This window comes from Eupeodes corollae, chromosome 1, assembly GCF_945859685.1.
Source record: "Eupeodes corollae chromosome 1, idEupCoro1.1, whole genome shotgun sequence".
NCBI classification, from domain to species: domain Eukaryota; kingdom Metazoa; phylum Arthropoda; class Insecta; order Diptera; family Syrphidae; genus Eupeodes; species Eupeodes corollae.
This window is the reverse complement of record NC_079147.1, coordinates 51,627,329-51,654,506: the sequence shown is the minus strand read 5'-3', so window position 1 is coordinate 51,654,506 and position 27,178 is coordinate 51,627,329. Positions and strand designations below refer to the sequence as shown.

General features: G+C 32.9%; 2 protein-coding genes across 2 annotated transcripts in view; one reads left to right on the top strand and one right to left on the bottom strand.

Annotated features, from left to right (window-relative positions):
- Positions 1-27,178, top strand: part of LOC129939506 (Golgi SNAP receptor complex member 1) — a 261,115-nt gene that overhangs the window by 49,331 nt on the left and 184,606 nt on the right. The window lies entirely within an intron of this gene.
- On the bottom strand, positions 1,076-18,081 carry LOC129939504 (filamin-A). The gene is made up of 5 exons (XM_056047537.1): positions 17,931-18,081; positions 17,655-17,855; positions 1,916-2,076; positions 1,655-1,850; positions 1,076-1,592 (listed from the first exon to the last, which is right to left on the bottom strand). The coding sequence occupies exons 2-5, from the start codon at positions 17,731-17,733 to the stop codon at positions 1,294-1,296; spliced, it is 735 nt and encodes a 244-aa protein (XP_055903512.1). The 5' UTR covers positions 17,734-17,855; positions 17,931-18,081; the 3' UTR covers positions 1,076-1,293.

The window sequence follows — 27,178 nt, the reverse complement described above, 5'->3', positions numbered from 1 at the left end:
TGGATTTATTTAAATTTACCATAAGGTTCCACTTTTACTTTAATGTTAACGCCTGCATACTCGACTATATCATCAATAAAGAGTGCAAACAAGCTTGGACTGAGTGCACAGCCCTGTCTAACTCCTGATTTCATTTGAAACCATTCTGATAGCATTGGCTATTCCACACTGGTGATTTGGTAGTCTTGTATAAATTTTACAATACTATACCGAACTTAAGCGTAATTCCTATCTGGAAAAACTTGTAAAATAGGGCATTGCGATCCACGGTGTAGAAAGCAGCTTTGAAACTAACGGAAATTTCAAAAAATTTCTTATTTCTCGATAGAAACAAGTCAGCAATCGAGCGGAGTACAAAAATGTGATCGACGTAAATATCTTATATGACGAGTTCAAAAACAAGATTCCTCTGTATTTTTCCAGAACTTTAGTGCTTCCCTTCTTGTGGATTGGGAAAAACAAGGCATCGCTAAACTGATTTGGGATGGTTCCTTCCTCAAAGATCTGGTTGAATACTGCTGTTAGAGATACAACAAGAGTATCGGTACAATATCTGAAGAATTCTACGGGTATACCATATGAGCCCGCAGCCTTTCGATCCTTTTGGTTGTTTATGGATATACAGGCCTATTCTGCTATTCATTTTACTTGAACTTTCACTTATCATTATTTTGCTTTTCATTCGCCGATGGATAGAAGAATGCAAAGGCAGAAAATCGAATGGGTGAATTAAATATACGAACCACGTGAATAGCATGATAGGGCTGATAAACACTTCTTCCTTTGAAATTGGAGCATCTTACATATTATTTTTGAAGCCAGGTTTGGCATACTGATTCAGAAACTTATTTGGTGCATCTGGGTTTAAAGATTGCTCGAAATATGTTTGCAGCCTATTTGAATTAAGATCTGGGCTAATAGTACGAGTAAATTTTCTTCCATTAAGTTTTCGGACCAGGTTCCAAAACTCAGACTTCTTTTTACGCTTTTTTATAAATACGATGCATTACACTGCAACGTCGTCGTGTCGCTGCGACGTTACCAGTCCAAAGACCCGTAATAAAATATACATCAATTATTTTAAAACAAAATTCTTATATTTTTATAATTTCAAATTATAATGGTTTCGTAAAAAATAATACTTAACACCGCGCGTTTTGTAACTTGAAATTACTATAAAGTCATCTTCATAACATTGAAATTAACCTAAAATTAAGTTCATATTCTATCATACATAAATATCTCCTTGCAAACAAATATCTTGCTAATAATATTATAAATTTTGTATTTTGTTTATAGCTGAGCTGTTAAATTAAAAGGTGATCCTTGGATGTGGTCATCTCCCCATTTGGCAGCCAGAATGTATTCTCCAGCATCTTGAACTTGATATGTTACTCTGTAGATATTTCTACCCAAATGTTTTATAACAACCTCATCGCATTGTCCTTTGGGTCCGAAAATTCCAACAAAAAGAATATTGTTACCAGCCTCAGAGCCATCAATGGTAAATTCGTTGCGTTGATTGACTTTAATGATATCCAAATTAGCTCCACGATGTGTTACTTTTGATGCATCAGATTTGAAGACGGGAACTAAAGGTAAAAATGTATGAATACTTTTAACTTGAAATTTTAACCCAAATAATATACAATACTTTCAGCTTTGTTTTCATGTTCAGGATCTCCAGATATAACGACAATCATAAAAGGTGATCTAGGTAAGGTTACTGTATTACAACTTATATGAACCCGATACAATCCTAGCTGATTTAAATTGAAGGACACTTCTAAACGTTCTGGATCAATTATTCTTAGTGGAATAGGACTCAAGACTCCCGATGGATTTTCCAACTACAATTTTTTAATCATTTTCTATTCTTTATTGTGATGTTAAAAGATATTTGTATATGTTGTACCTTAACTTCAAAGTTTCCTTTAACACCGTTGCGCTTGATTATAAAACATACATCGTTGCCTATTCGCACGGCTCCATTTGGAAAGTGAAAGAGCTGAACTCGGCTGGCATCGGTTAATTCTGGGGCAATAAAAACGCTGGTGCTATTCTCGGGATAAACATCTGAAATATATTTCGAAAATTTAAATTAAGTTGAAAAATTTGAAGGCATTTGAAAAAAATTTAAGATTAATAGATAGAGGACTGTTTTGTATTATGTCACAAGTCCGTTTTGAAATTCAATAAACCCTAGAAGGGTAACACTTGAATAAATTTGTTAATGTTAATAATGTTTTTTGATATGATCGCTGTGAAATTAGATATTTTGAGTCATCATACTTAATATGGCTATCATTTTTTCTTGTTCTCAATTTTTTTGAACAAATTAAGTCCATAATGGTTTTGTGCAGAAGAAGTTGAAAATCATTTTTCGATGTTTCTTAAGAGGTCAACAGTGACTTCCTTATTTAAAAAAAAAAAACTTATAATTATTCTATTGTTTTTAATAGTTTTCTTTTTTAAGTTACTTAACTTACGCTTAACTTAAATACAGGGCTTTAGAGGACCAAACTATTTGAATTTTATATTAAAATTACTACATTAGCTTAAAAGCTTCTCGTTGTCACTTTAATGTGCGAGTATGGCGCTGCTGGCACAATGCTGGTAGAAGATACAAGGTCGAACGGCTACATTCGCAAGAGATCGCCAAATCCTTCTCCGACCGAGTTTCAAGTAACTTCTCTCGACGTTCTCTGCCGGCAACACAATGTATCGCCTCTGACGTGCTGGGTTTCAAGCAACCACCAACAAGGAATCAGGTGGCGCACACAAGTGGAAAGTAAACTCATCCAACTTGGAGCGCGAAACTGGATTCATCTAGATGGGACTGAGCTGAATGGAGAAGTTTGTTGGGTGAGGCCCTAGTGATCACAGGACTGTAGCGCCAACTTAAGTAAGTAAGTTACGTTATTAAGTTGTTATTATTACATGAGTTTTGTAAAAACAAAAATATATTAGTATGAAATTGAAAATTATGAATGTCTCCATATTTTGTTGTTCATTTTAATAATGCAAAGCGAAGATATATATAGATAATTATGTAGAGATTTGTATTCAATTAATTATTTCCCCTTTTTAAGTGAGTCATTTAACATACAATCCTATTCACCTTATATTCCACTTGTTTTTATGTACTCTCCTATCCGCTGGATTATTTCCAAATTGTTAATATCAATAACCTTACGATCAAATTAATGAGTTCCTTAAAAACTTGTTTTGAAATGGTTTTGAGTTTTAAGTTTTTCATAAATTTGATTTTAAATATCAATAAAATTATTATTATTCAAACTGTACTTGAGTTTGATTGGCACTTACTCGAAATGCCTTTAAATTTAGTTTTGTAAAAAAAACAGATTTTGTGATTTTATTCAAATACTAGCGGACCCGACAGACGTTGTCCTGTCTACATGTCTTTAATTTGAAAATTTCAAACTTTTTTTTAATAAGCTAAAAAATTCTGGACCATTTTGATGAAAATTATTATTCAAATGTTATGACAATATCTAACGTCATTACATGTAAATTTATTACAATTAGACTAATCGATAGCGTGTGAGTATGTGTAATTAAAGGTAAAAAAGCTTACACTCAAACTATTTTATTTGAAAAATATATTTTTTTATTTACAAAAACTTAATTTATCGTAATGTCATTGGGTGTACAATATTTTTGGTTAAACCCTGAGGTGTATAAATAAATAAATTCGATGGTTTTCCAACTCTGGAACACGCAACATATAATTGGCCGTGAGAAAAACATGGGTTCTCTAAATCTAAGCCACAAATTGTCATTGTTTGGCCTTGTGACTTATTTATAGTCATAGCATATGCCAAGCGAATTGGAAATTGTAACAATTGTTCAAAGAATCCTGACGCTAATGGATCATTTTGAAGTCGAACGCGTATATTAATAGTAAGGCATAATTTAGTGACACTTGGCCATAGATAAGATTCTTTTAAACATGCGGTTTATTTCGTCTGCATATGTCGCGCGTGGAATGACTGATAATGTTTGTCTGAAATCACCAGACAGCAGCAGTAGAGCACCACCGAAAAGCCGAGCATTATTTTTGATATCTTTTTGATATCTCAGGGACCTGTCCAGAGCTTCAAGCGAATGCTTGTGGGCCATTGTACATTCATCCCAGATAATAATTTTACATTTTCTCAAAACTTCAGCCATGCCTGAATGCTTCTTTATGTTACACATTGCTTCGGGATTTGTATGAACGTTCAAAGGTAATTTAAGTGCTGAATGCGCAGTCCGTCCACCATCAAGTAACGTTGCTGCAATGCCTCATGAAGCAATGGCCAATGCAATATGATTTTGGGATCGAATCCCCGCAATTATCAGTGCGATAAGAAATGTTTTACCAGTGCCATCTGGAGCGTCTAAAAAAACGAATCCACCTTGTTGTACTGCAATTGAAACGTTAATTTGATCATTTACATTTCGTTGTTCAGCAGTAAGCAATTGTTTATTTTCCGCAACAAAAGTAGCCAAAGAAGTATTATCGAACTGGTGTTCACGTTGAACATAGCTGTTGATGATGTCTACTGCTGGGCGATTCGGCGCTGGCATTCCAAAATGGATGAGCGGCATGTTTGAAATAAGAATACAAATATCCTCAATCATTATTAATGACTCGTTGTATATTTCGGCGGAGAATTCAATATTTAGATTTTGATTAGTAATTCTAGTCCGATGCAAAATATCCTCACTCATTGAGTCTTTATATTTGTTCCACAGAGCAGATGCATCAGACGGAAAACACGTTGTCAATATTATTGAAAATAATTGACGAATTTGTTGTGGAGATGAGCTTAGTGCTGCATCTGCGAGTGTGAGATCCCAATGGTTATCATCCTCCAATAAATGTAACAGAAGACACGCATCGAAGAAAGAGTCGTATGAAGTACCATTGACTTTTCGCAAATTTTGGAAGGACGTCAGTCCAGGGACGTTAACCAGTAATAAACGCAAAAAAAACATTCGCGTTGCTTAGGATGAACTGTATATAATCGATCTAAAGTTTTTTTCATAAATATATCAGCGAATCCTGGTACTGGAATGCCTCGTTCCCGCGGTTCCCAATTCTTTGATTGTTTATTCCATGTAAAAAATTTAGGAACATCAGTGTACATCAACGTCCTTAAGAATTGACCAACAGCTTCTTGTCGACTACAAAGGTTAAAAAATTGAGTAAGAGTTTTGGAGCCGTCAAAGCCTGTTGTAGTGCAGTTTCTTCTGTAAAGTAAACACGCTGTCCGTTTTCAAGATGCACAGCCAAATGTATAACAGCAGGATCTCTTTCATGTATATGGAACGTAAAAATGCGCCAAATAGCTTCGTTGCTACTTATGTATCGACCCATTTGATAAATTGTTATTTCGTCATTGTCGTTAACATTTTGAACAGCAAATATAGCTTTATCACTACCCTTGTGAACATACTTACAAATGTATTTGATAGACTTCACCGAACTGCTTAAAATATGCGCATGAGGTTAACCTCGTTTTCGCCATTCAACAACGCGTTTCACCAAATACCGAGTAATGTGTAATCAAATTCATCAAAGATTTTAATTTTTGTTTAAAGGCACGTGCAGTGACATCATGACGGTGCATCGATGTTTGACCTGGCAACAGTAAACTTTTGATTTCATCCCAGTTTGGATTACACGTAAATGTGATAAAAAGATCAGGTCGGCCGTATGCATGTACGTAAGTCATGGCATCTTGAATATATTCCTGCATATGACGCGGGCTACCAGTGCATAATGATGGGAGAATATATGCTGTACCAATATTGTTGATGTCATTCGTTGCATCTACATTGCCGATTACGGCGTCACGTAAGTGAATGTACTCCTCAGCACGAAGTTTTGCTTGATTAAATTTTATGTATCGTAATCTCTCACTTTCGATAAAATCAACAACTACTAATAAATTAAAAATGAATTAAAAAAACATTGTCCAGCGGACAAAATTGTGAATCTAAAGTGCCTATTATGGATCACAACTCAACTTAGTTGAGTTGTAATCAAGACAACTCAATTTGAAGACAACTGCAAAAAAAAATCGTATTATGGGAGACAACTTTTTTCAGTTGAGTAGACCAAATACGTTGCCTACTTTTTATATGCTTGTTTTGTGTCAAAATCAGCTGTGTAAAGTAAAATACGTAGGAATTTCAAAATTTTGAATTCAGTGCAAAATTTTATAAAAAATACAAAATAATAGGAAATGGAGAGTTCTAGTGATTTGTTTCTTGGAAATTCGGAAGAAGAAAATGCTCTGAATGTTGCGCTGATGAGAAATAATATTCGAGATCATTCCAATCCATTGGAACTTCCAAACAAAAAGTATTATTTATAAACAAATGCTTTGATGAGTGTTGATTTTAATATCTTCGTTTTGTTTCAGATTTATAAGTTATTTTAGACTCAACAAAGACGCATTTGTTTATGTGCTAAATGAAATCAAAGATCATTTGAAACAACCACAGCGTTCCTCCGCAATCCCACCAATTCTCAAACTCTGCACTGCCCTACGTTTCATGGCAGAAGAAAGTTACCAAAAGTGCAGTGGTACATAATGATTTTAATTTTGGCCTTGCTCAGCCAATAGTTTCGGTAGTGGTAAAAAAAGTGCTAGACGTAGTAGAAGAACGTATCTGTCCACAATGCATTAAGGCTCGTTTGACAAATGATGAGATGAATTTATCAAAAATTAATTTTTACGAGAAAACCAGATTTCCTGGAGTAATAGGATGCATCGATGGAACTCATGTTCGAATCATAGCACCAAAATATGGTGGTCTTGATGGTAGTCCAATGCTATTCAGTTGAACAGCTATATTTTCCCATTCTTCGTCTTGGGTTCTTTTTGTGGAACCGAATTGTCCCTTGCCTCTGGCCAGCTCAGGTTTCTGCTGCAGAACCTCAATCAACCTCTCGAATTGGGCAGGTTTAGTTATTTTTAATCTAAAAAATTATTTTCTTACAGATGTTTATATTATTATTTGTAAAACTTACATTTTTTTCCCATTTTCTTAAAAAAATTGGTTTTCAATGAACTGTTGATGCCTACAGTTATTTTTTTGTACACAAAAATGCACTACACAACTAGTAAATATCAGTTGCTGAATTTTGAAAACAATCACAACTGAGAGACAACTCAACTGGCTTACATAATAACCCGAACACACTTAAAAAGTCAACCATTTTTTAGTTGACTACTGGTTGACTTGTGACAGTCAACTAGTTGTGATCGGTAATACCGATTGCCGGATTACAACTCAACTTTGTTCTTAGTTGTCTTACATAATAGGCCCTTAAACCATTCTCAGATCCCCTTGAACACACACCAAAAATGTCATCAAAATCGGTCCAGTCGTTTAAGAGAAGTTCAGTGACATACACACTCACAAAAGAATTATATACATATATTAAGATTAACTGGAATCGAAATGTTCATTTAAATTGGATAGCAGAATGGCATTGATACATTTTAAATCAAAAGGAGGCTTTAAATTTTGGAAAAAAAAAATACCAGTAACGATCAAGAATTTAAATGAATGGCCAATTTCTTGACACAGTTCTAGTCTATAAAATTCTATCAAAAAACCCTAGCGGGTGCTTTAAAAGTAGTTTTTATTTATTAATACTTTGATTTATTTAACCGAAAGCCAAGTCCTTAAAGCTCATTAAAAAAAATTACATTGAGTTCTAATAAATTATAGAAAGTGAAGAAATGTTCGAGTTCTAAATATTTTTTAAAACCATTTTAAAAGATAAACCTAGAGTTATTATATCGAGTTTTAAATTGATTTGAACTTTGTCAAAGAATTGGCTGTAAAGGTTTCACATATTATTTTAAGTACAAAAATGAGAACTTAATAATCAGAAGTTAAATGCTTTTCTAATTGCTAAAAATGCATCTGGCAAGCATAAGACTGAAAGTAAAACGTCTTGGACACACATTTTTGTAATTACGAGAGATTTTTGTATCTATCATGTGGTTATCATTTCAACTAATAAGGGATTTCAAAAGATATAGTTAATATTTGGTAAATTTTATAAAAACAATCTGCAGCTTTTTTTTACAAAAATTAAAGTCCTTCCAAAAATACTATAAAAATGGTTTATCGATCAGTTTTTTATTAATAATAATAATTTTTGTTAATATTTTGGCTTATTACAAAAAAGGAACCAATTGGAATGTATAGTTTTAGTTAATATTAAATTAAATAATACCTAGCATGGGAACATTGAAATTTGTTTAAAGTAATTCAAAACTTTAGTTTTTCTTTACTTCCCATAGGATTCCATAGATTAAAGAAGTCCCAGTAGAGATATCAACTTCAAATAAATTTTGTTTCACAGATAATAATCCAAAAAGATAAGAAAAGGACTCTCAAAAAATGAGTGGGCATTTTTTTCCCTACAGTTTAAAAAAAGTTGAAAAATTTGGTTAACCCAAAATATCTTACAAACTAATTGTATACCTATTATATATTTTAGCGTGATGCCAAAGAAGTATAATTTTTGGGGAAAAAATCCAATTAACGGTTTTGTTCATAAATCAAAAAAAACGTATGCAACCTGTTAGAGTTTAAAGAATTAAAACAGTCCACGATTTAACAACGTTATAAAAGCTGTACTTTATTCAAAGAAGTATATATTGAGAGTGATTAACATAACATAAGAAAATAAGAAAAAAGCAAATACTCTAGAATTGCATTGCTATATAATAGACGTGAATTTAGACTTTTATAAACAGCGCACAGTAGTGCTTAAATGTTATGAATTATAACACAACCAAAAATTAATTTTTACAAAAAATAAAAAAACTATACAAAACATTACTTAAAGTTGGTAAAAATTGTTTTTCGACTTAAAAATTTGATATTAGGCTTCGGAATAATTTTATATTATAAGAAATATGGTTTTTAGAATTTGGTAAATTCAGAATATCAGAAAAATCTAATTGACAATTTTTTTACAAATTAAAAAAACCATACATACAATACCATGGTAACAATTTATTTTCGACTCAAATATCTTTTCAAAAACTAAAAATATTGGCTTCAAACTAATTTTATCTCACAGCAAAAATTATTTTCTACATTCAATAAATTTTGTATAAAAATCCCGTCAATTTTTGTCATTAAAACCCTTTCATCAAAACCCTAGAACATCAAACACATATTTCTCGCCACCAGAAAAGCCAGCTAACTGTTGTAAGACTAACTATGTCAATGATCTAGTTGAATGCTTGAAAAATACCTTTCAAAACTGCAGACAAGATACCGCTTATCAGGGCATCGACGAGTCAATGTCTAAATTCAAAGGGCGAAGTAACCTCAAACTGTGACTTCGATGCGATGCCCAAACTGGGTACCTATAATTCCAACATTTCCAGCGGAAAAGAGGAAGAAGCACTTGAGGGAACTTTGGGCGAGAGAGTTGTAAATAAATTGGCTAGCACGATAAATGAAGTAGATGTAAACCCATGTTTTAACTGTTTTTTCACATCACTCAAATAATTGGAATCTATTGAATATCCATCGTGAACCATTATGTCCTATCAAAAAAACGTTCGCAAAATGTGGAAGAAAATTGCAGACGGGGGAGTCTGAGGTCAAAGGATCTTCAGGTGGGCTATTATGCATAAAATGGCAAGATATACCAAATAGGTTCTAGTGCTTACAACTGCCATAACAATGATATGGAATTTGCTACAAAAACCTTGAAGACCGGTAAAAAAATTTAAGATCTTTGCCCAAAAACGATTAAGTTTTATAGAGGGATAATGGCTGTGTTCAATCTCAGACAGATAAGGTATCCCGATACCTTTTTGTTTGTCTATTACGTGTAAATAGCTGCTGATCAAAAACAGCTGATTCAACACATGGTTGAATTTCAAGAAACTTGAAAATTGATTTCAGTTTTTTTGTATTTGTTAGTAAACAAAAAGGTACAAAATGTTAGTTGAAGTAGTATATGAGAATTTTCTGTACATAATAGACGATGATGAAGGTGTTTGGCTCCGAATCTTAGAAGGTAATTATGATCAATTTTTTTAAACTTCAAAACTGACTTATTTTGTTCTCGTTTTGTAGATGACCAATTTGCTAAATTATTCATCGTATAGAATTCCAATTGAGCTAAGAGGAAATTTAACATAGATTACAGAAAAAAGTTATCTCGTATTTATTTAATTGTTACGCAGTTGAATTATCCATTAAATGTTTTATCATACAAAAATTTTGACTTTGAAGCTTAAATGTTTCACTGTTTTTTGTGAACACCTGTAAGTTCAACAAGGTATCTAAAAATTCACCTATTCAATATACCATATCCAACACGAGCTTGAACGCAGCAGACCAAACGAGCGGCGTCTAGGAATACGACCGAAAAACTAATAAATGGTGGAAGAAGGTTTTTTACCAGCTGATAATGATGGCAGCAGTGAACGCAAGGGTTATTCACTCAGAAATGAATTGGCAAAAAATGCCATTCAAAACTTTTTCGGTAAATTTATCAGAGGCCTTGGTTGCTCAAGGAGTCATCGTGGTCGTCAGACAGCGAGAGGAGTAGGGTTTCGATATTTACCAATCGAGAGCACTTCAATTGGTAAAAATTGGTTTTCAAAAAAAAATTTTGAAATCAAACTATTACATCATATGCAAAATATTGTTAGTTATTTTAAAATGTTTTATAATATTTCAACTGACAACTTTTTCAACAAAACACGAAACCCTACAAACTTTTTTAAGCCAGGCACAAAGCGACAAACGGGATGGGAAGATATCAGTGACGGTCGTATCTCAGCTGCTTTTTATGAAATAGTTTTAAAAACTGGGTCGTCACCTTGACAACTACGACCTCCCTTAACTAGCTCTCAGTTTTATAATAGGCAAGTTGATTTTTTGGAAATTAATTGGTGCTTCAAGGTCCCTAAACAGATACGTAAAATAATGCTATCATTTTATTAAATTTTAAACTACACTTTATGATAACACACAGAATTTCTAAAAAATTAGAAAGATTCAGACAGTTATTTTTTAAATAAAAAAAAAGAACAAAAATGTTTTTCAGCTCGAATATTTTACAAATAAAATATAATTTTAAAGTACATACAATTAAGTTTTAGATGTCTAGCTAATTACAAGAAATACAAAAATTAATTTTCGACTCAAATACCAAAGAAAGTTGTTAATTCCAAACTTATTTCATTTTATTAAAAATTATAGTTTTTAACATTTCGTAAATCTTATACAAAATTTAAGTCCTACCAAAAATACTGTTAAATTTGTTTATCGTCGCAAATATTCAAATATCTTTGGTTTTTTTGTTTTATAATAATACTAATATTGATAATATTGTGGCTTTTTACAAAAGGGCAACGATTGGTATTTATTATTTTGTCGCATCATAGCCTTTATTTAATCTTTGTTTTAAATACATTAAATAATACACAAAAAGGGAATTTTAGAATTTGTTTCAAGTAATTAAAAACTTAAGTTTATTTTTATATTGATGTCAACACAATTAGCAGTCGTCAGACCTCTCTTTTCCACTGGGCCCAGCAATCACCAGGGGCCTCCAAATTGCTGAAACATCACTTAACCTCTATTAGTCTATTTTCAAGAAAAAAAAATATTTCGATACAATTTTAGATGCATAAAAAATGATCAGATTTTGTACTTTCCTTGCTGAACAATTTAAATCACATTCCCTGCGAAATTATATTCAAATTAAAACAAATCTGGAAACTGATCATCATCAAATAATTATTTAACATGAAAGCAGTTCTGCCCATATCTATAATGGATGACCTACATAGCACAAACAAAAGTGACAGGTAGAGTAGATACTGGTTGCATTCACAAAGCTGGTGGCTACGTAGTCAAGGGATTCTGATTGGTTAAATCTAACTACAAAAGTAGTTGAAATTTCCCCTCCGACGTAGTGTACAAAATTCGGCTACAAAGTTAGTGGAGAATGATTTTGACGTTTCACAATCAGCTGCTCGGTAAAGTAACACGAATTCAAAATGAAATAAATTGTTCAATATTTAAATACAAATATAAATCATTCAAATTGTGTCTTAAATGTGATTTTATTGGATTTAAAAACAAAAGATAAGTTAAAGTTATTTGCATTTGCCAATTATATGACAGTTCCCGATTGACTAGCTATGTAGTGTATAGTTTTGCATTCACAAAGCTAGTAGAATTTTTACTACATAGCCACTAGCTTTGTGAATGCGCCCACTGAATTAATATCACAACATCAAAATGAAGTTCATAAGTTACTAGAGAAATGTGTTGAAGCGGATTGTAGCTGTTGTAAAGTTCTTAGCTTCGCGAGGGCTTCCATCTCTGGGTGACAATGAGATCCTCGGATCTCCCAATAACGGGAATTATTTGGGATGCATTGAGTTGCTTAGCTAGTTTGATCCGTTTCTCGCAGATCATTTAAGGAAATTTGTAAATCCAGGAAGTGGTCATGCGTGTTATCTTTCAGCAAATATCTGTAATGAATGTATTCATGTCATGGGAAGACAGGTTTTGAAAACTGTTGTAAAAGAAGTAAAAATGGCAAAATATTTATCAATGAGCGTTGTCTTATGTTGATCAACCTACATTTATTATTCGTTACGTAAAAGATCACGAGCCAGTTGAAAGGTTTTTGGACTTTATTCCAATTTACGAACATTGATCTGATTATTTAGCTGAAACCATTCTGAAGTTTTTGGAGGATCATGACATTTCGATAACAGATTGCATACGTCAAAGCTACGACAACGCGTCAAATATGCCGGGAAGGTTTTCTGGTCTACAGGCAAGAATAAAAGAAAAATGTAAATTGCCACTTTTGTACCATGTGCAGGGCACTCATTAAACTCGGTAGGAGTGCATGTCACTGGGTGTGTCTTAGAAGCAACCAAATTCTTTGTGATTATTCAAAAATTCTATAACTTTTTTTCGGTATCTTCTCATCGGTGGAGTGTGTTGAATGCTCATTTAGGTCAAAAAAATGTTAAAAAGCCTTGCTTAAACAAGATGGTTGGAGAGAGCTGATTTACTAAGCGCCTTATATAAAGATTATCAAGCAATTGAAGAAGCTTTGATGTCTATCGCGAACGATTTAGGACAGGCACGAGAGGCCAGAGAGGAAGCGTTTGGTCTTTGCAAAAAAAAAAAACCAAGCTTGAATTTACCATACGTACGAACTTTGGAACTCTGTATTGCAAAGAATTAATAAAACAAGTACTTTACTTCAAAAACAAAATATTACCCTGGATGTTGCAATAAATTTGCTGAATGCAATAGATTAATTTGTAATTGGGCTCAGGGACAATGTTGATAACTTTGATTCATTAGCCAGACAAAAAAAACTTTATTCCCAATATAAGGACCTTTCTGAAAGGATGAGGTGTAGAAGGTCACACCGTCAGTAATTCTGACTGGGAAAGAAAGATTTAAAATTTCTTCCCATTGTCGACACATGAAAAACAGCGACTAGGTTCGTATACGAAAATTGGCCATTGACTGACTTCGATGAAAAAATCTGTATTCAGAAGACTTAAAAGAGAGCTGGAAATCTTTTGCTAGATTGTACACCGAAGATGTGAACGGAGATGAACTACATGCTGAATGCCTGCATTTAAAAGACTACTTGAAAATGAGTCGACACGAAAATGAGAAAAGTGACAATATTCTAGAGCTTTATATTTTTTTAAAAACTAATAAAATTCAAGATGAATTTTCAAATGTCGAAATTTTCTTAAGTATGATGGTGACCAATTGCAGTGGGGAACTTTCCTTCTCTAAGTTAAAAGTATCAAAAACGAACTCAGAACTACATTGATTCAAGAAAGATTGACATCCTCAGAGGCATCGATTTTGAATTTTATCTTTTTAATGAATTAAAAAAATCTATTTATTTAAAAAATCAAAAGAATAATTATCAATTTGAAGTTATGTGATTTTTTCTGTATACACAACATAACATTTTTTTAGGGCCCCATTTTCGAAAAGTGTTCAGGACTCACAAAAGGGTAAAGACGACCCTGGCAGTCGTTTTGTGCTTTTTAAAAACCCAAAACCAATTCTTTTATAATTCTTGACATTTTTGAGATGACCTAAGTCAACCCTGTATTAAATATTATTGCAATAGCTTATGACTGAATAACAAACAGGCTTCAGCTTCAGCTTCGGCTTCGTCTGACGTTTACAAGTTCAGCCATAGGAATCCAATGCATGCTATCACAATAGAGCTTCGACCTCACGTTTTGTTTGACAACCGTAAGAAAAAGAACGTAATGTGACTCCAAACGGAAGTTCTAGTTGAATTATCTGAACATTTGCTTTGTCTGACAGCTCAACAGCTGTAAAAAATGCCAACAAACAAAATATTTGCTATTTAGAGGGATGTAATAACAGAAATGTCATTCAAAGCAACCTCGAAGCAGACCCATCGTAACGCAGACAAAGCCTTAGCTGAAGCGTGTTTGTGATTCAGCCATTATTGCTAGTACAAAATCAGTTTTTTTTTTAACTTATCAGCTTTCACATTTTAACGGTTTTGTTACTTAAGTTGCTTCTGAGTTTGTACTGTCAAAAGAAATTACCAACAAGTACAACTACAGAGCCTTAAATTTTACAAGAAATAGGACTTTTGAATTATGTTACAAAAGGATAATTAAACTTTTTTAAGAAGATGAAATGTTAACAGTTGAACTGTTTGTTCCGAACACCAATTATTTTAATAAATATGATTTAAAATCATGAAAATAATATTTGTATTTTTAAAATCATTAAATGAAAATAAAAATAAAAATGAACCAGCATAGTGTTCAAATATGCGTTTCGCCCCGGTGCAATGGTTGGGCTCATCAGAAGATGACCATTGCACTTTGAAATATAATTTTAAAAAATTCCCAGAACTATTACTAGTTGCAACTACGTCTGTTGAGAATTCACACCCGTCCACTTCAAGTAAATGTGTTGACGAGGACGATGACTTCAGAATCGCAAACGTGCCACATTTCATAACTGAAGGAGACTTAAATGATTAAGTTAGGAGTCTAAATTTGTCCAAAAAACAATCAGAACTATTAGGATCACGTCTAAAAACTAAGCGATTTAGAAAATCTGCATGGAAGGCTTTTAAAAATGTTGTCGGGTAACCCAAGGGCGGATCCAGACTTTTCATCAGGGGGGGGTCACACCCTTAGATGAGTTTTTACTAACGCTTAAAAATGTTTTGTAAATGATGCTAACAAAATTTAATAATTGCTAAAATGCCAACTTTAGTTATCAAATTATTTAGAACACTTCCTTGAATTCAAGGAAATAGCTGCATTTAAGTACATAATTTCTCTAAAAAAATTAGATTAAAACAAAGTATGGTAAGTAAACAAATAAGTTGGGAAGAAAAGTTTTGTAGTGCTCGCAAATAACACGTTTCAAAGCGTTTATATCAATAGATATGAAACGTTTATTATGTTTTTTCACTTAGCCATTTATTTAATAAAAGTGTCATTTGATTTTTTTGGGACATTTGTATTGTTGAAATTCGTGTTTGAATCTCAGTTCTAGAGCATCCAAAATCTAAAATCGTTTGTATTCAACTGAAAACCAATTTTGAAAAAAATGAAACGCACTACTGGGTCACTAGAACTTAATAATTTCTTCCAAAAAGTCTGTTTAAAAATATTTCCTATATTTTAAGATATAAAAATGTACCTGCAAAATAAGTTTTGTTCAAAAATTTAAATGCCATTTTATTTGTCAAAAAATCTAGATTATCCAATTTTTTTTCGAAAATCATTTTAAATTTTGTCTTAAAAATATTTTTGGTATCAGCACTAAGAAAAGAGCTAATAAATATATGAACATTTTACAATAAAATTTTGTCAAAAAATGTTGATATTTTAGTATTTTATTAAAAATAAAAAGAAATACATTTTTGATCATAAAAAATCATCATCGATTTGATTATTGACAAAAGCTTGCACAGAATGAGAAGAATTTTGAAATCGTTCCATTAGTTCTTGAGAAAACTTAGAAACAAAATTAAGGTTTTTTGAATGGTACCCTTCTGGAGCAATACGAAAATATATTTTTCTCGTAGAAAGAAGCCAAATTAGGAACACAAAATTTAGAGAAAGTTTTAGAAAAATCACATCTTGAACCAAAAAATTTGTGTGGGGACTGCTGTTATTTTTCGTATTAATAAAATGAAAAAAACGCCTTACACTAATCGGCTGAAAATCTTAATTTCAATCAACACAATTGTTTGGACTGTAGGACCCAGGAAAGACAGACAGACGGAAGGAATAGAGGTACAAATTTTTTTGACTTATCTACCGTCGTGATGTCATATTTGATTAAAAATTCTAGTTCGAAATTGTTTACTTGATATATAGTTCCTATATGTCGCAGTAAAAATCACTTCAATAATCCCTATTTATGTGTGTCAAAAAAATGTAATAATAAAATTGAAGGCGAGAGAGGAATTCAAAGGCAAATTAATATAAAAATCATGACATCTTATTCAAGGTTTATTCTTAAGAACCTGAACACACATTTGCTTTTTTTCTTAGAAACAATTTTTATGAAAGTAATTCAAAGCATGACTAAAGTTTTTTTTTTCAAATTCTAAATTGAGCAAAAATCAAAATTTGAGTTCTTTAAATGCAATCTTTACTTATACTACTCAACTATTATAAGCTTTTTGGCTCATGTGACCCCCCTGGATCGTCAATTGGTCAAAAGTTGATGAATTTGTGCTGTTTTTTTTTGGAATAAGGCTGAATATCCGATTCATATTATGTTCTTGGTCCAATCTTCAGTCAAAAGTAGTACTTTTAGCAACAAAGTTTAAGGAAGTAAAATATAAATGTTGTTTTCATATACAAAATATAAATAATTCAAAATATACTGGGGGTCATATCCATTAACGTAGTACGACTAAAATAAAACAAACAAATTATCTCCCAGGGGGGGCTCATGACCCCTACGACCCCCCCCCCCCCTTGGATCCGCCATTGGGGTAACCACAAGGGTGACAGCTACAGGGAGTTGGTTAGCGAGCTGTTAATGACATGTAAAGCTTTGAGTTGCAACATGTCACTTAAGATCCACTTTTTAGACTCCCACCTGGATTTTTTTCCTGACAATTTAGTGCCTGTCAGCGACGAGCACGGTGAGAAGTTCCATCAACACATTTTGAATATGGCAAAGCGGTACTAGAGCAAATGGAACCCAAATATGTTAGCGGATTACTGCTGAGCAATTAAAAGGGACCAACCAGAAGCGAAACATGAGGGAAAATCTAAGATTTATTAAGTCATTTATAAAAAAATACAGCTTTGATTAACAAGATCTGTGTTATTTCACAACCTTTTAAATTAATCAATAAAATAAAATCTTTGGTCAACAATTTTATTTTACTATTTATTTTTCTTATGATCACCAACTAAAGCAAAAAATATCAAAAAAGTCCGTGTGGCAAAAAAATCAAAATTTTGTTGACCAGTGTTTAATTTTTCCATTCAAACCTCAAAACTGATGGAAAAGAATTCTTTTTTAAAAACAAAAATAAAAACAAAAAATATACTAACCCATGTCAGGTGTTTTTTGATATTTTCCAAAAACTGTTTCGTCACTGCTCAATGAAATCTTTTGAGATACTTTGAACATCCTGGTTCCGTTTAAACAAATAATATCCAATAATAGTTTTCCAAATAACTTGACCGCACGCGTCTCTCTATCTCTAGACTTCGATATTAATTCGTGCTTGTTCAAAATATATACTATAGTGTCTGGAAAACAAATTTCAAAAATTGTGTGTATATATTTCGAAATCCCCGCCACACAAAATATCCAAAATCAAATACAATTCACTTGATCAAGAGTAAAACTTCCGTATAAAATATTGTTGTCTTGCCACGAGAAATTTTTATTACAAACTGAGCAAATTCGTATTTCGAAAACTGTCCAAAGCAACCAGAAAACTGAAAAAACTGAAAACGCCAACAGACCTAACCTCTCCATTCATGTTGTGGAGCTTAAAAACAAAATTTTCAAACAGCCATAGACATCCAAATGATAATATTTTATTTATATACAAAACGAAAGTCATGCGAGAGTGTTTTTGTTTTTATTTTATTTTTTAAAATTGTTAGTTGAAAACGATGATGGCTGTGAGTGTTTGCATCATGATGGGAGGGGATCCCTCCTTATGTTTTTTTTTTTTTTAATAAATTATTTGTATTTAGTTTTCCAAAAATAAACTTCTTGTATTTTTAATTGAAACAAAAACAAAAAAATGGGGGAGGGAATGAAGTAGGCAGAATATTGTTATTTAATTTCATAGGATTTCGAATACTCTTTAACAGATGTTCGAGCTTATTAGTTTAAAATAAAAAAATAGGTATTTTTGTTGAACAATTTATTAATAAATTAGTTGCATCTGTACTGAGAATTAAACTTGATTTTTTCACGTCATATGGTAGCAATGGTTCTTGTGTGGCGTGGGGTAGTGAATCATAGGCACAAACGAGAACTTTGGTGCATTTGCTCTAAACGAATTATGCAAAGTGCAAACATTACCTTAACCTTTTTCTATAGGAAATGCGTCATTTAGGTGAATGACAATTTGGCCCTCGATCAGTATAAAATATGGGGGTTGATGGGTTAGACCAATTTCACCACTTTAATTAACTAATGTTGACTCTGAGCGGCATTTGTGAAAGTGAAGTTGCTTTTCAAATTTGTCCAAATCTTTTGTCTTAATTATTAAATTAATGAATTAGATGTCGCAACAGTCTGTTGAGAAATTGGGTCTAGAGACTTACAGCTCTCAACTGTTCTTTTTTTGAACAATTGTGAACTATTGTTGTTATGTCAAAAAATTTGTTTCAACTGTCATTGGGCAGGTTCAGACGACATAAGGGACTTGGAAGTTAGGGAAGTTTCTGATATCCGATTGGCCAGCTGCCAAAAAATTACCTTCCAGTTAAGGCAATTTTAATATAAAGTTGACTGGAAAGTTAGTCAAGAAAACTCTCCCATAGTGTGTTATTACACTCAGACTTTCTGCATGCTGCGTGTTTCGCATATTTTCTTTCGAATACTCATCCCGTCAATCTTGCATTATTACACCCGGATGTTTTTCGGTTGCGTGTTTTTGACACTTCCCTTTCATTTGTTGTTTATCTCATCCGATGAAGAAATGTTGTTAGATGGGTAAGATCTTTGTGACAAAACAGCTAAAATCGAATGATAAATCATCGTTTTAAAATTATAATAATCATGAATGAAGAAACTTTTAACCTGTTTTTGTCGTTAATTGAAAACGACATTAAAAAAATACAATTTTGAGAGATGCAATATCGCCAGGTGATATGTCAGCTTCCACTTTGTTTCAACGAGTGAACGGGTAGTTAGGAATGCAAAGCTTAACTACCAAGCTAGACTCTTAACCATTCCTTCATTTAAATTAATTCGGTTATAAGGTCTTTTCTCCACTTGAAATTGTCCGGTGTCTTGTTTAAGCCTAGTACATACTTCCTCGTGAAGTGAACGTTCGCCAGTGGAGAAAGTGAACTTTTGACATTGCTCACTGGTACACACTTGTGAGTACACGTTGTAAACATGCGGAAACCAAATGTCAAAGCTTCACCAACAGTTCCCGTACATTTTGCACGTGAATTGCCCGTGAACGAAAACTCTCCACTTTGTTCTCCACTCAGCTTCACGAACAAGTTCACGGGTGAACCAAAAATTGAAATTTGTATGGGTTCACGAGATGGTTCACAAGTATGTACTAGGCTTTAGTGAGAAACACTAGAAACAATAACAAATCAACGCCGAGATAATAGAATGGCAAGAAAGAGAAACGTCAAAAACCATCCAAGGCAATCCTGATCCTGAACCCAGAACCCAGAACTCAGTAGGTTGAGACTTTTTAAAGTATTTCTATTTCACCTACTTTCCCTTTCTCACTTATTTTGTGTTAGATTTTGCGTTTATATATACATACATACATACATATGTAATTATATTCTTTATAAGTTTCACTAATACTATGAAGCATTCAACACTATAAAAGCAAAAGCAAATAAAAACTGTCCTCTTAGTCTTTCTGGCAAAACTCAAAAAGGTAACATCATTGTTTCATTTATATATATATTTGGTTTGTTCCAACATTTTGGTCTTTCTAAAAACGTCTGAGTGTAATAACACACTTACTATTTAGTCAAGTCTACTTCTATCAAAATGACAGTTGATAATGTTTTTTCATTCAACTGAAAGCTGAACTTTATTACTCTATGATTTATTTATTTTCTGCAAAACTTCATGTAATGCTTTCTGTAAAAGGGTTCCTTGTCAATTTGGAAAAGAAATAAATAATATTTCTTTACAATACAAAATACAAATCGTGATGAACTTGTTGCTTGCCTGAGGAGTGCTTTGTAGACAATAATTTTGTTGGTACTTTTTGTACCTTTTGGAATAAAGTTCTGAATTTGAAATGAATGAAAAAGCATGATCAACTGTCATTTTAACTGAAGTAGACATCACTTGCAATATATGGAGATTTTTCTTGACTAACTTTCCAGTTAACTTTCCACAAAAGTTGACTTAATTGGAAGGTATTTTTTTGGCAACTGACTAATCTAGATACCAGAAACTTGCCTTACTTTCAAGTACCTTATATCGTCTAAATCTGCCCAATTACTTGTTTGTTAATATATAATACACAAACCGAAGCCTGTAAGGACGATCAGAGGAACTATTGGATAAAGACAATGAAAACACAATTTATATTTTATTTTATTTTAAATTTGATTTATTCAAAAACACTTCTTTCTTCTTAGGCGTATAAACGCGGAATGAATGGAATTGAACTGATAGTTTTTGTTATAACTCAACAGCCCCCCTCAAAAACTAATCAAAAAAAAATTAAATTATACAGTAATTTTAAAAATATTTTTTTTTAAATCAATTATTCATTTTATGTACATTTGTTTTAACAGTGTGCTTTTGAATATATTTTATATTTAATTCTGGGAAATGATATAAAAGTCCAACATTTATTGCATGGATAAGGGAAAACCCAGAAAAACCTTACCAGACTTTTGTATTTTAACATAAACAAAATAAATTCAGATAAGTTTTACATTAAAGAAATAAAAAAATACAAGTGTTAGTTTTATTAAAAATTAAACTTTCAGTTAAAAAGACCCATTCCCTTACGCAGCTCCATAAATTTTACCGATGGCAACGGCTTGGTTAGGACATCAGCTAGTTGTTCACCTGTGGGAATATAAATTAGTTTAATAATTTTTTTCTCAATCTGTTCTCTAGAGAAATGATATTTTATATCAATATGTTTTGATCTTTTGTGGTTAGTTGGATTATTAGCTATGCTTATACAACCGTTATTATCTTCATATATAATTATAGGTTCTAAAATGCTAAATTTAATGCTATTAGATAATGATCTTAACCATAACGCCTCCCTTACAGCTTCGAAAAGAGCCATATATTCGGCTTCTGTCGAAGATGCTGCTACGGATAGTTGTCTTTTTGTACTCCAGCAAATTGTACATTGTTCAAATAATTTAAATAAGAAACCTGTAGTGCTTTTCCTATCCCTGTCATCATGTCCTCCCCAATCAGAATCAACATAACCACATAAAATATCATTGTAACTACCTCGAATATAGTTTAATTTTATATCAACTGACCCTTTCAAATATCGTAATACCCTTTTAAGACATTTCCATAGTTCTTGATTGTTATTATTTAAGTATCTGCTTAATATGTTCACAGCAGTACTTAAATCAGGTCGAGTACATATCATTAGATACATTAAAGAGCCGACAAGATTTCGACAGGGAGCATCATATTTTTCGTCTGAGTTTAAGGCTTCATAGTCTAATTTACTTTCAAGTGGTGTACTCGCAGCCTTACAATCAACCATATTAAATTTAGTTAGGATTGTTTTTATATATGAACTCTGATCAAGTGTTATTTTATTACAATATCTCTGAATTCGAATCCCTAAGAAAAGTTTAATGTCTTTTAAATCGACCATTTGAAATTTATTCATTAAATAATTTTTAAATCTAATCATTGTATCGGTATTGGCTATGGCAATAACAAGGTCATCTACATAGAGAACTACATAGATATTTTTTGAAATTTGTCCTCTATCCAAAATATAAATACACCGATCTACATCAGAGTTTCTAAATTGTTTCTCTTTAAGGGCTTCTTCAAACATCTGGAACCAACACCTCGCTGCTTGTTTTAAGCCATATAAGGATTTGTTTAATCTACAGACTTGATTGCTACTACTAGGCACTGTCTCGGGAACTTTCATATATATTTCTTCCTTTAAGATACCATTTAGAAATGCTGTTTTTACGTCCATATGATGGACTAATAAATTGAATTGATTCGAGAAAGCTAAAATAAACCTGAGGCTTGAAATTCTTGCAACTGGAGCAAAAGTTTCATTATAATCAATCAAATATTCCTGACTAAAACCACGAGCTACAAGACGAGCTTTATATCTTAAAGGATAACCATTCTCATCATTCTTAACTGTAAACACCCATTTACAATCAATAATATTTTTATTTTTAGGTTTTGAAACCAAGGTCCACGCATTGTTTACTAAAAGGGAATTAAGTTCTTTCTTTATAGCTTCTTCCCATTGAACTCTATCTTGCCTATTCTTTATTTCTTCATATATGAAGTAGGAATTTTGAATATAAAAGATTGGGCACACATGATATAGTCATCATATAAAGAAGGTCGCTGTCTAACTCGATCACTTTTTCTATAGTCAGACATTCCTTCTGTATTTGAGAGACTATTATCACATAAGGCCTCATTTTGTGTATTTGGCTCAGTAATAGATTTATTAGAATTTTCATCTAATTTAATTATTTTATGAGGAATAACTTTTTCTGTTTGTTTTGATTCATCTGATTTATTATCAGATTTATCAGATCCAACTACTGATTTGGTCTCGAAAGATTTATCAGTTTTATCACTAGAGTTTTCTAAACTAACTCCTTTGATCTTGAGTATAGGTCTTGATTCTAAGAAATGTCTCTCATCGACTATGACATCTCTCACCATCACAAACTTTTCACTGTCTACATCCCACACTTTATAACCATTTGGTCCATATACCATATCCAATCAATATGGCTTTCCAAGATTTCTCTTCGAATTTTGTTGTTCTGGTTTTATTGTGAACGTAGACAGTAGCACCAAATACTTTAAGGTATTTAATTTGAGGTTTTTTATCATGCCACAGCTCGTATGGTGTTTTATTTTGTTTTAAGGCTTTAGTTGGAGTTATGTTTATTAAGTATGTAGCGGTTAGTACTGCTTCACCCCAAAACAACGCTGGTAAACTAGCACCATGTACCATCGCACGTGCCTTTTCGGTAATGGTTCTTACCATGCGTTCTGAGACACCATTTAACTGAGGGGTTCGTGGTATGGTTAAGTGATAACTTATACCTTTTATTACACAAAATTGTTTCATTTCATTTGACAAGTATTCCCCCCCATTGTCGCAATAAAGATTTACAACTTTAAGATTGAAATGCGTCTCACTTTTTGCAATAAAGTCTTTAAAAACCGAGAACACATCTGACTTAAAAGCAATTAAATATGTCACACAATAGTGAGTGTATTCATCAAGAAAGAAAACATAATAATTTTTATCATCAATTGTTGCAGGAGTAATTGGGCCACACACATCAGAATGAACAATAAATAGAGGTCTTTTAACATAGCTTTTAGTTTTAGCTTTTTCAAAAGGCAATCTGGCTTGTTTGCCATTTATACATGCCTCGCATAAATTATCACTTGGTGCTATTTTTTCTATTTGCCTGATGTCATCTATCATATTTTTGTTTTTCAATTCTAAGAATTTCGTTTTACCAATGTGACCCAAGCGCTCGTGCCACAATTGATAGTTTGTATTAATTGCACTAAATACTTGTTTATTGTTGATTTCAAAATCAACGCTAAATAAATTAGTGTAAGGCTCACCTGTAATTATAACCTTCCCAACTTTCTTGATCTTAACTCCGTCTTCATCAAAAATAGTTATGAGTCCGGCTTGTTGCATCTTTCAAACTGATAAAAGATTATAAGGAAGATCTGCACAATAAAGAACATCTTCTAGCATGCCTTCGATTCCCATGTTGCTTACTACTTTTAGGTTTCCCTTCTTGGTAGCAGTTATATAAGCACCATTTTTTGCTATATATATTTTTGTTGGTGGCTGTAAAATAATAAAATCTTTAGTTAGGTTTTCCATGAATGCAAAACCTGATGCGATGTTTGAGGTTCCAGACTCGGTGGATTGAGCAGTATGAGCTGTTTTATTTTTGTCAGTGTTCTTATTCTCCTTTCCCCTTTTATAATAAAAACAGTCCATTTTGGTATGACCCTTTCTTCCACAATGGTAGCATTTCATAGTATTTGTTTTTTTTTGTATATTTAAATTTTTCTTGATGAAATTGTTTTTTTATTTTTGGTGGTAAAAAATTAGGTCTCCTTTTTGTTGATACGGCTCTGTTTTCACTAAGAAGTACTTTTGCACTGGTATCACGTCTTTCGGCAGCTAGTTTGACCTCATGATCGAGCAATCTGGTTTTTACAAATCCTAAATTTAAATTTTCTTCAGCCAAGGTTTCAATCGCTGTTATAATCCCATCATATGATCCAGGGAGAGTTATAAATAGATGAGATATTTTGTCAGCCTCTTCAAGTTTCGCACCTGCAGCTAACAACTCAGCAACTAGCTCATCAAAGATTAAAAAATGTGTTGATAGGGGTGTGTCACCTTGCAGTTTGATCGTTAGCAACTTTTTCCGCAGGGCCAGCTGGGTGGCAAGGCTTTTTCTCTCGTAAATTTTGTCCAGGTTTTTAAAAATTTGTTTGGCTGTGTATTCTGGCTTAACAAAATTAAAAAAAGAATCAGACAAATATTCTATAATTACGCATTTGGCGGTTCGTTCTGCTTTAAGCCAATTTTCACAAATTTCTTCCGGTGTGTCTTTGTCGATTACTTTAATAACATCAAGTTCATTTAATAAAGCGCGCACTCTTATTTTCCAAGCGCTATACTTATCACCATCAAAAACTTTTATGTTTCTTTTCTTTTCCATTATTTTATTTTCTTTTAAAAACGTTTTTAATTTTTGGATTAATTTTCTTTTCTACACGTTAGTATCCTTCCAATTTCAAACGAGGAGTGAACAAAAACCGTCTAGACAGCTGTAATATAACTGGACGAAGAAAAAAAAACACAAGCGACAAGAAAGGAAGAAAGAAAACTTTGATATGAAAACAGAACAGAACAAAAAAAAACAGAAGAGGAGAACAAAAAATGAAAAAAAGAACAAACAAAACTTTGTTTTTATGTCTGGATATTTGTGTGAGGAGGCCAGATGCTATTTTTATGAGAATGAGAGAAAAAAATGTGGCACTGAATTAGATTTGTTAGTTAATTTGATTTTCGTATAAAAATTATGTCTTATTATGTCTTTATTTTTAAAATAGAACTCAGAAAGGTAAAGCGTTATACTGGGCCCATAACCTATTGGATAAAGACAATGAAAACACAATTTATATTTTATTTTATTTTAAATTTGATTTATTCAAAAACACTTCTTTCTTCTTAGGCGTATAAACGCGGAATGAATGGAATTGAACTGATAGTTTTTGTTATAACTCAACAGGAACATCGTAGTAGAACCGCAGTCTATGTTGAGAATATGGAAAGGCCACTTCTTCAAATTATATAACGGCGATGAAAAACTGAATCCCTCTGTAAGGGAAATAGAACCACTCAACCTAGGGGACGCAGATCAACAATTCCGCCTACCCGACCTCGACGAAGTGAAGATAGCTATATCTAAACTGAAGAAAAACAAAGCTGCTGGAGCTGACGGCACCGCTTCCGAACTATTCAAAGCAGCAGGCGATGACTTGGTAGGGAGCATGCACCAACTCATCTGCAAAATATGGTCGGAAGAAAGCATGTTCGATGATTGGAATCTTAGCATAGTGTGCCCGATATATAAGAAAGGAGAACCTCTAAGCTGCGCCAACTATAGAGGCATTAGTCTTCTAAACATTGCATATAAGATCATTTCTGCTGTATTATGTGAACGTCTGAAGCAGTTCGTCAACAACCTGATAGGTCCTTATTAGTGTGGCTTCAGACCAGGAAAGTCCACTATCGACCAAATTTTCACACTACGGCAAGCAGATATTGGAAAAAACTCAGGAGCTTCAAATCGATACCCACCATCTCTTTATTGATTTTAAAGCCGCGTATAACAGCATCCATACCCATAGGGAAGAGCTCTACAAAGTAATGTCTAGTTTTGGCATCCTTGTCAAACTTATCCGTTTGTGCAAAATGACGATGGAGAATGCACGCTGCTCTATCAAGGTCGGAAAAGATCTTACCGATGCATTTGATGTCAAAAAAGATTTTAGACTAGGCGATGCACTGTCATGTGACTTCTTCAACATTGTTCTGGAAAGAATTGTGCAAAACTCAGCTCAAACACTAGAGGCACAATCTTTCAAAGGTCCATCCAATTACTTGGATTCGCAGATGATATTGACATAATTGAAAGATCAAAGCGTGATGTCAGTGGAGCGTTTTTGAGCATTGCGACGGAAGCGAAGAAGATGGAAGATGATATGCTGTCATCAAAAAAGAACATTGAACAATGACGTCTAATATAAAACGTCACCAAGGACAGCTAAACTATAAATTCGAGGTAGTTAAGAACTTTGTCTACCAACGCACCGCTATAAACACAGACAACGAGACCAGCGCTGAAATCAAACGAAGAATAACTCTTGCAAATCGCTGCTTCTTTGGACTTAGAAGGCAATTAAGTAGTAAAGTCTTATCTCTAGCATCTAAACTCACCATCTAAGAGACACTCATCATCTCGGTTCTAATTTATGGCGCTGAGGCCTGTACCTGGAGAATGGAGGAGAAGATACAACGAAGAGCTTTACGGGCTGTACAGCGACACTGATCTAGTTAACCATAGACACACCGTATATATGGTGTGTC